The sequence below is a fragment of the Thunnus thynnus genome, chromosome 6 (genome assembly GCF_963924715.1).
Source record: "Thunnus thynnus chromosome 6, fThuThy2.1, whole genome shotgun sequence".
Taxonomy (NCBI): Eukaryota; Metazoa; Chordata; class Actinopteri; order Scombriformes; family Scombridae; genus Thunnus; species Thunnus thynnus.
The window spans coordinates 28,155,727-28,166,319 of record NC_089522.1 but is presented as its reverse complement, the minus strand read 5'-3'; the positions used below and the strand labels follow the sequence as shown (position 1 = coordinate 28,166,319).

The following is a 10,593-nucleotide window of genomic DNA, read 5'->3' as shown; positions in this document are numbered from 1 at the left end:
GTGTGTGTCATCAATGCCCAAAATGTGCTTTGACGGAGCTTCTATGAAAAATGACATCCTTCTCATCGTACTTTCAACATTCACATCATTTGGGAATCACAACATCCAACTGTAAACATTTAACGTTCACTTTATATTTATAACATTCTGTGTATTTGAAGAACATGAAACTATTCTCCCAAAATGATGAGACAATTAGGGAAAATAAACCCATAAACAAATGTAGGCTCATATTTAAGGCCTTTTGTACTATGATGAAATCAGATATTTCTGATGTACTTTAAGTACATTGTGTAAGTTTCCAAGGTGGTGAGTTTGACTAGTTAAAGTAATTAAATTTTGATTATTTAGGAAATTTCCAAGAGCCCTAGTTTATTTAAAAGGAGACAGAAATCAAAGAAAAAGAAAAAAAAATCCTTTCCTACACATTTTTCAATGTATAATGAGACGAGAAATTTCATGGTGTTACAGTGTTTGAAAGACTGACTGATGCAAAATACATGCAAATGCAAACCAGCTCGTTTCAAGACTTTTTTTGTGAATTGAATGTTGTTCTTAATACTTCTGGAGCGTCTTTCAAAAACACCGCTGTAGGTGTGTTTCCATCCACCTGTTTTTTTTTAATTCGCATTTTGAATTTGCACATTAAAAAAAAAAAAAAGATTGGAAATATTGCATGAAAGTTTGTCGAGATGGAAAAGTCGGTGCATCTATAAACATAAAAAATGTGACTAAGTGCAATGGAAACAGACTTAACAGATAAATCCTGATGTGCATGAAGCTTATGACTTCATCGTCCACTGAAGCTTCTGCTCCGCTGTAGGGACGAAAAATAGCAGCAGATGGAAACATCAGATCTCTGTGGAGCTCAAATTCATTCATAGGAATAACATAAATGAAATACTTCCATCATGTTTTTAAATTGGTTTTCACCGTTTGAGGTGCGACTGGCACTCTTTGAATTATGTCATCCTGTTGTGCCCTCTTCTTCTGCAAAGCCCAACTGGAAAATAAACTCTTTTCATTGCGGATATTTTGTCAAAGCAAAAAAAAAAAAAAAAAAAAAATACTGGCAAAACAGCAGCAGTTGGATGCATTCATTCTAATTTCCTTTTGCCAATTTTCTGGAAATTTGGTTAAAATTTGGTCTACATTTGGATGGGAGACATAGCTACTGCCCTATTCTTATCTGCTGTGAGATATGAGTTCAACAATCACTGACATTTATTCAAAATGCAGTATCCCCATCTGTTGTGCACTACAGTAAATAAATTATGTATATCCTGCACATACAACACACTGCAGATACTGTAGAAAGTTTTTTTTTCCATAAAAAGTTGTGTGAATATCTTGTTTATCACATCCTGGCATCTGTGGAGGCTGGAGTGTGCTATAAGGGATATTTTTGTATTTGTTATTATGATAACTTCATAAATGTATACATTCAAATAACAATTTATGAAATAATCGATCAAATTGGCAATTCAATCATACAATTGAATAACTATTATTATCATTAATGGCATTAATGATTAGTCTTTAAAGATGAGTACATTCATGCATCTTATAATTGAGTAACAAAATGTTCTTTAAAGTAAAATTTAAGTTGTTTTATTTACTAATCCACCTTCCTGTCACATCGGTTTTCTTTCCCAACAGGAGCTCTGATTGGTCAACTGATAAATTGGCTTTTCTTGCCCAGTTTTTCATGATGACTGGCCAATAAAAATCCCAGAATTCTGCAATACATTAATTACTTGGAGCATTTAATGATGCCTTTAAAACTTTTTTAAACCATAGATCTATATTTGCATATTTTAAATACAAAATTAAGTGATACAATTAACTACTGAAACTATAATTATTCCACTGGCACAATCCAGCTTCCACAATCAATAAGAGACCAGAACCAGTCGACCGAAGAGTCAATACAAAGGTAATAAGGTAACGTTCACGCACAAAATATAGATTGATTTTAGCAAAATACACAGTGTAATAACAAATAGAAGGTCTCATTTCATTGTCTTAATTTAAACAGAGCTCTGTCAGTGAACATGTGTGCAATATTAATATCAGGAGGGTAAATATTCTACTTTCTATGTCCTTGGGCAACTGTTGGAAACTGTTGGTTTGAAGTGTGACTGTTAGTATGAAGTGTGACATAACTGAAGCTGTAAAATCTCAGGAGGTTTGTTAAGCTGCACACAATAATATGTACACGCTCTCATTCCCACCTTTTACCTCTTTATTCACACCAGAAAACAGAAGGATCACTTCCCCGCAACCTTTTCCCGGTTGCAAAAAAAAATGACAACGATGCGGCTCAACCTATCAGTCACTGACTGAAAAAAATATGTCAGCAAACAACACGTAGCAACATAAATTTGATCAGTGAACGTGAACAAGCCAAACACTTCAGACGCTCAAGCGGACAGAGGTGCAGATTACTATCTCAGGGTGAAATAATAATTCAAATAAACTCTCTCCTGAAAAGCTTCAGCGAGGTTCCAGGTTGATTTTTTAACAAAGCAGCTGCACACTGCACCAGCAGCACACACACACTGCAATAAGTCCAACAATAACTCTGCTGTAGACATCAAGGGGAGAGCCATCACACACTGTATGAGCACATTGAGCTCAAGAGCAACAATTAAGGAGTTTATTAATTCATCAGTTATCCCAGGCTGCCCAGTGGAAGCCTTTTATGCTCGCCGACTGTGACAGGAATCTGTTCATTATCAGCATGTTAACCAATTAAGGTTCTCAGATGCCCATTAAACTTTATTAAGGTCCATAAACCATGAGTCTGTTATAAATATGCAGGTAGAAGATACATTTATAAACTACTCATTTTCAACAGATAAAATGTTTTGGGAGAAATCTACTTCTACCCAATTTTTTTTTTTGTCAGCATAATGAGAAAATGTTTTAAATGAACATATCTGCCAAGTTGCAAAAGGTTCATACTGAGCAGATTCACAAAACGTCCACTGACAATGTAATGTATCTGTTTTTCCCCACAATATAAACTCTTGCAATACGATGTCCACTCGTAGCAACTAAAAGCATTTTTTTGTGGTTATGTTTAGGCACTCAGAGCACTTGGTTCAGTTTAAGGAATGATAATTGTCTTGCTTAAGTACTAAAAAACGTTATTATTGATGTTAAACCAAAACCAGAATCTTTTCCTGTCTCTAAACCTAATTGCAGGCATCAGAAACAAACTGTAACACAACGCTGACATATTATCAGCTTTTGGGTTGATTTTGCAAACTTGCAAACTCAGCAGGCACATAGCAACATTAGCATTCATTTGGATTTGTGTTTCTCACAACCTGCCACTCTTTTACCTCTGTTTTTGTCTCCTGTAATCACTAACTTTGTCTTTCTGCTGTTTAGTGGTGAGCAGGTAGTGTACAGTAGGTTTTTAGAGCTTTTTTTGCTGAAAACAACTGCCTGCTGTGACTGAAAACTCCTCTGATTAGAGCAGCGAGAACCAAAACAGTAAAGTTGCATCCCAAAAACCAAAACAATGAAATGAGAGATTATAAAACTATGAGCTGAGGGGAACTCCAGAGTCAGTCTGTCACTACAAGCAACACCTTTCAGATACATGTAGTCATGTGATCAGTGGTTAAATATTGATTGTAGCCACTTTTAACCAAAGTGCTTATGTTGCCTAAACCTAACCACGTGCAAGGTTTAGGATACAACCGGTGTCATGGTCCGGTACAAAAAGCACTTCCCTCATATGTAAATAAAACTTTGTCACTGAACATAATTCAGGAAAGAATTAAATTCCCTCAAAATATGTTTGGCAAAACAAATTAATAGTACATAAACACAATTTCTAGGAGACAGGGTTGCAGGTAATTCATCAAAAACAAAATAACAGTATCAGCGGTGAGCTTAAATGATCAGAAAAATAATTAAATCTGATTTCACCTCATCACAAAACAAGCTTTGCAATTGAAACAATATGCATTAATTCCTCTTTTCATCAGATTTAAATGACGTCGTTCCATCCACTAACTTGCATAAACTCTTGGTTCGCAGTGACCTCGACCACAATTATCACTCTTGTTTGATGAACTCTTGGTCCAGACAGAGAAACCCCCCCCCCCCCCCCCCCCCCCCACCAACACCCCCCCAATATACTTAGCAATGTGAATACTTTGGTAATGAGATGTCCCACAAGTAACACAAGCATATATAGATTACATCCAAAAGGCAGATGTACTAAAATGCAACAGTTGTCATGAAAAAAAAAAAAAAAAATCAGTATGCTAAGCATGTTCCGACAAGTCAGAGTTTGAGAAGTACTTCTGGGATGTTTCGTTGTTCCTCTCTGAGGCTGCTTGAGTGACAGGAACATACAGTAGCGATAGGGAATATTTCAAGTCCTTTTTATCTGGACGGGCGGGGGGGTAGGGGGACGGGGACTCGGCACTTCCAGAGAATGTGAATGATTTCCAAAGTCTTATTTCCTCTCTCAGTTGTTGATCTATTTCCATCTATCATTTCTCAACCATTTGGCAAGATCCAACTGAAGCAGCAGCAATGTTTTGATTATACAGTGACAACACATTATGAAGAAGTCAGTAAGCTTACAATCTTCTTTTCTTTTTTCTTTTTTCTTTTCTTTTTTCTTTTTCTTTTTTTATTTTTTTACAGAGGGAACACAAGAAAGCCAGAAAACGTTGAGTATTGCCATCCACCAACTAGGTTTCCTTTCTCCAGCTTTAGGTAGACTTTGTCCTCTTTTTCTAGATAGAGCAGAACTCCATTGGTGGCCGCCTCACGAGTAACATCTTTATCACCCGCAAAGGCTGAGATGACTGGTTTCCCATTCAACATCAAGTTCACCTGGGCAATCCAACAGAAATAACAATTAGTGACGGTGAAAGAAAAACTTCTTATTCACAACATTTGAACTTGACCGCCAACGTCAATTAAGAAGATTTCAACTACTGATGAGTTTACTGTATATCAGATTAAAAGAAAAGACTCTAAGGTTGGTCTACTGCTTAAACTTTAGCATTTATGCTCAGAGGAACTAGAGGAAAAGCGGTCAATCAATAAGCCAATAAGTTCATATTTAGGGACTGTAAGCGAATAATCGGGCAGGGAGGGTTGTCCCACTTTTTTGGGAGCCCAGTGGATGATCTTATAATGTTTTTATCACCCTTGATTTATATTTTAGAATAATAATATGACACTTCATTGATATAGCTCCTTCCAAAACAGTGTTACAAAGTGTTTTACATGGTAAAAACAAAGTTAACTCAGTATTATAATTGATTACAATCCATCCAAATTTAAATTAAAATAGTATAAAATACCTTAAATGCAATAATATAAGATAAAAAACAGTAAAACAAACTAATAAAACACATTAAACATATTTTGAGCTGTAAAAATAAAACTTGGAGTTAACTTTAATTGTTTAATTTGATTTAATAATGATAATCAACTGTCATATTAAAGTTAAATGTTTAAGTTATGGTTAGTGTATACCATCTTAAAGTCATTAATGGTGAGTTGTACCAACTGTTATTTTGAGATATTGGTGGGGGGGTTGTAGTCAAGTTAAATTTTCTTTATATATCCCAATATTACAAACCACAAATTTGTCTGAAGGAGCTTTACAATCTGTACAATATACAACACCCTCTATCCTCAGACCTTCCTCCCAATACCAATTACTTTCCTACAGTCCCTAAGGAAGACATTTTGTCCCAATCTAATACTAGATACGGCTTTAAAACTGAATCTATTACACAGTTCTGTGAAATAAACAAAAGTTATACCTGTATGGTTTGGCTCTGGTACACTTTAATGACATGGAAGTTAAAACTGTAGATTCCTTTTCTTGGGGACAAAAATACTGATTCAAATGTGAAGTAGTTTCCTATATTCACAAGAACCTATGAGAGAGAGAGAGAAGGAAAGAAAGAAAGAAAGCACATTGTGACGAAGGTGTTTATATAGCCAGCAACTCAACAAAGATCCTAATTTCAATGGGGCTTTAGATTTAAATATGTAAATAAGAAATTAGCCATGCACACAGGATTCACTGTTGTGGCTGCCAGGCCCCCCCCCCCCCCCCCCCCCCCCCCCCCCTCTAACCCCCCCTGTTCAGACACAAACTGACTGCGACACACTTCAGAAAACATTTAATTCAACCTTTCTCCTCTATGGACCTAAACCTGGCATTTAACTTTCCCACAGTTTTCCTCAAGAAACCAAAATGATGCTTGATGATGAAAATGAGACGAGAAAGATGAATCTCAGCCATCTGTAGATTTCACACACAAATTCCAATTTGGGGCAACAAAAATGGATCTTTTTTTTCCCCCCACTGAGCACTGACAAGATAGTGCTTAAAAAGGATCAAAAGCTTTCTTTACACTTTATACTGTAAGTGACACATGCAGAACGACCTAATGAATATTATACACTTGATAAATAAATAAATCTTGTTACTTTTGCTTGCTATAAAAATTACCCACCCTGAATATGTCAGCAAGCATTTACAGCCAAGCACTTACTGCACCTCATGAGTGTCACTAAAGGGTTTTAAGCACACTGCAGGACATACAGTAGCCTGTAGAATATATACATCACATGACTGATGGAGGCAGCAGAAGCTCTCCTCAGTACCTGCTGAGTCTCACTTGAACCTCACCTGTTAAAGACATGACACCACTGCAGGCTCAGTCAGGACCTTTTTTTGACAAATGTTGCTTTCATAGCAACAGCGTGCACCTGATCCACACCAATCAGATCACTTTCAGTGTGTTGTGGCAGCAAAAGATCATGTTATGTAATTAAAATGAGAGGGCAGAGGATCAGCTGAGTGATATTGTTGCAAACACCTTACACTGCCCACAACTGTATGACTAATCAGATTCTTGTTGTGCTGTTTGCTTGAATTGTTTGGGTGGTTTATGTAGGTGAGGGTGTGTGCGTGCGCGTGTACGGGCGCGGGCGCAGGCGCGCGTGTGCGTGTGCGTGCGTGTCGGGGTAGCTTGAGGCAAACTGAGGAGTGCGTGTGCAGGCTCTGCAGGATGCCCGCCCTCAACCATAATCCAGTCACTTTCAAACCTGCTTGCGTGTGATGTGTGCACTTGTACAGTATCCACATGCCAACTGCAACCAGCCTCAAACTCAACTCATAACTGAAAATGACTAATGTTCTGCGTCACAAGTCTGAAGGATGAACGTTTATTACAAAGAAAAAGCAAACTAAATAGACAAGAAAAGACTAAGAGTCAGGTTTGGACAGAAAGGACGCAAACATGAACTGAAAAGTGCTATTAAAGGCGCATTTAACCACTTTTTTTTTGGCATTTTAGCTGATACACAGTATTGTTCAATAAAATTGTCTTAACCTGATCGAAGTAGATTATTCTTGTTTTGTTGCTCATCTCCGATGGCTCATGGTTGTTGCTCCGGACTGCAGAGAAAGCCACCTTGGAGTTGGCGGCGCGCACTGAGATGCCGAGCGGAGAGGACGAAGCCTTCCAGTCCGTGGTCGGGTTTGAGTCGCAGACCACGAGGCATTTGCCCTCCAGGACGATAGGCTCCGTGTCATTCTGAGCTCTCACAACCTCAGCGATCACAGTCCAGCTGAGCATCAGTATCAAGGGGTTCACCATGGTTCTCTCTCTGACAGCTGTGGCTGCGCCGATACGAAAAGAGAGAGACCGTCTCCTGCACCACACAAGTTTCCGAGTCCCTCCACTGGTCTCCCCCGCCGCAGACGCGTCTGACGCTGTGAAATTCTCTTAATGTATCCAGAGATGTGCCATATCCGAGTGAGACATCAACAAAATAAAAAATAAAAAAAAAGAATCCTTATCAAGTCTAAACCTTCTTTTGCAAACGACACAGAGATCACCCGATGATGTCTCTGCGTCTCATTTTCAGGTAGACTTTATTTAAAGCTCGTGGATGAGACAAAAGTAGACCATGTGGGATGTTTTAGAGACGATTGTTCCAGTCTGAGAGGCGAATCAGTCGAAAAACCGTCCATAGCCCTCACTGCCACTCCGAACAACGCGTCTGACACCAGCTGTTCCCCGCAGTGGTGTGCTGCGTGTGTGCGCGCCCAGCTATCCACTTTACGCACGCACATGTGGTTTAAGTTATAATTAACCGTCCCTGCGTAATTTATCAAACGCTTACATCCTTCTAATTCTCTACGGAACAGCTCCCAACTAAAATATACACTCATTAATTGTGTGTTAATTTTATTACTGAGAAGATACACTGGATATGAGGATACTGTCCTTTTCTGAGATGCAGGAACAAATCCATGAGATAATTATCCTCAAACACATTGTTGTTATTTTCCAGTTTTGATTGCCTTTGTAATCTAGAAGTACAGAACTAAATCTGCCCTGGGGTTTTACTTTTTTCTAGTATTTTCACTGCTCACTGTCCACTTTCATTCTAATGCAGTGAAACATCCTAAAATCTCGTCGATAAAGCAAAGGTTGGACTTCCTGGTCTGCAGAAGTCAGTGATGGGACCTTTATACGGTTGCCTTGGTGACATCATCCTCGAATTCAGTGTTTGTCTTCACTCTACCTGTCAGCAAAACCTCAAGTCTCCGAGGCTTGTCCCACTCTATATTAATCTTATCCATAATTTCTCAGATGCTCTGGCAAAAAAATAAATAAACGTCTAATGTAGCAATTTTCCAACATGCAATTATCGATAATGGGATGTTGTTTATTGCTCAGCTGCAACGGCTGTGAAAAGCACTTGTCTGTCTTATTACACTGCATTAAATCAACAAGTCACCCAAAAATGTCCTGTGAGAATATTGACAAGAGATTAGAGATGTGAACATATCACCTCTGTCCTTGTGTCACTTCAAGCTCCCCATAAAACAGCAGATCAATTTTAACGTCCTTCCCCTGACTTACAAAGTGCTCGCTGACTCTGACTCCATCCCTCAGTTTTTAACCGAAAGTAGCCCACTGCAGCTAAAAAAAACCCCCAGATAGATAGATAGATAGATAGATAGATAGATAGATAGATAGATAGATAGATAGAAACCTCTTTTCAAGTAATTGGATTTGTAAAGTGTCTTGCACTTTGTGCTATGAAAGTAAAATAAGCCTGCATCCTGAAAAGCACATTTTGTCAGGATTCATTAAAAACATGCTTATGAATGCAGCTTTTTGATCTTTGTAGCTGAACATCAACAAATCATTAGGTCACATTGTTAAAAGTGATAAAGTGGTGGAATTTGAGCTCACCGACGACCAAATGGAGCTGAACTCTGACACTAATCGGGATGTGTCAATATACAATGTACGCAACGTGATGGAAAGTATTGTAGATGTTGAATTTTCTGTATAAAAATCAGAATATATTGAAAGAAGAGTTTGACACAGATTTGAGGTGATGTTCTGTGCATGAAAAACTGGATATCAGTAAAAAATCAGTACTATTTTCACGTATTCAGAGAAAGTAAATGGAAACAAACATTGATTAAATTCAGCTCAGGATTTGAAAACACAAAGGAAAGCTGTCCTACTATCCATCTATCCATCTATCTATCTATCTATCTATCTATATATATGCAGCTGCACAAATCAGACTTCAGTTGTCAAACACTGTTGTTCTGGGCATCAATCCATCTGTAAATGAAAGACAATCTGAGGATATCACCATCCCAACCTGAATAGCTGCCATTTTGTGAGATTTGTGTCATCAAGCAGCTCTGACAAATGGTTCGGTGCCTAATGTCGTGCATGTCAATATGTTTCCATGGCGATAGAATTTTCAGAGCTGAGATGGCTCGTTACGTGCCAAGAAAACACCTCCTTGGAAATTTTACACAGAAAAAAAAAATCAAGTTGTCTAACTTTTATTTGAAGAGGACCGGTTGTTAAAGGAGACATATTGTGCTTTTTGTGTTTTTTTGTTATTTTTATACTGTTGTGTCGGATGTCTATGTTAAACATGGTCGAAGTTCCAAAACTTGAGGTGACAGATGTAAAAATGCTCTCTGAAAGTCAAAAAAGCCCAGACTTCAGCCTGCTCTGGTGACAGGAGATATGGTGGATTACTTTGTAACGTGGACACTGTGTTTCTGCCGTTTATCTCGTGACTGCCACAACAAAAGATAAAATAGTTGCAGCCACGATAACTTTCCGGAGTTATAAAATCCTTTCTGCCAGTATTACAAACCGCCGCGCCGCCGTGTTTTCCACTTTCAGCAGATGAATGTGAAAACAGCCTTTTCAGTGCCAAACTGCACACACATCATTCTGCACAGTGAAACTTAAGCATCCAACTGTAGGAACGAGAAGAAAAACTTTAAACAACAAGCTCCTTGCACTGTTTTAACACAAGGCTATTTCAGTCTGAATGCAGCCTAACGCCCGTCTGGAAGGGGGCGGCCGGCATGCACAATAAAACATCTGCAAATGGTCCAAAATATGGCAGCACATCTGGTCTTCAACCAGCCAGAAAACAACTCATGTCTCCACTGACTCCCTGTTGCTGCTTTCATTAAGTTCAAAGCTCTAATGCTCGCCTACAGAGTGGCCACTAGCACCCACCTACCTGAAC

At 38.4% G+C, this 10,593-nt stretch overlaps 1 protein-coding gene across 1 annotated transcript; it reads right to left on the bottom strand.

Moving 5' to 3' along the window:
- Positions 1-2,224: 2,224 nt before the first annotated feature.
- Positions 2,225-9,414, bottom strand: cbln4 (cerebellin 4 precursor). Its single transcript, XM_067593180.1, has 3 exons — positions 7,395-9,414; positions 5,811-5,927; positions 2,225-4,866 (listed from the first exon to the last, which is right to left on the bottom strand). Exons 1-3 carry the CDS (start codon positions 7,659-7,661, stop codon positions 4,669-4,671), a joined length of 582 nt encoding a protein of 193 aa, XP_067449281.1. The 5' UTR covers positions 7,662-9,414; the 3' UTR covers positions 2,225-4,668.
- Between the last annotated feature and the right edge of the window lie 1,179 nt (positions 9,415-10,593).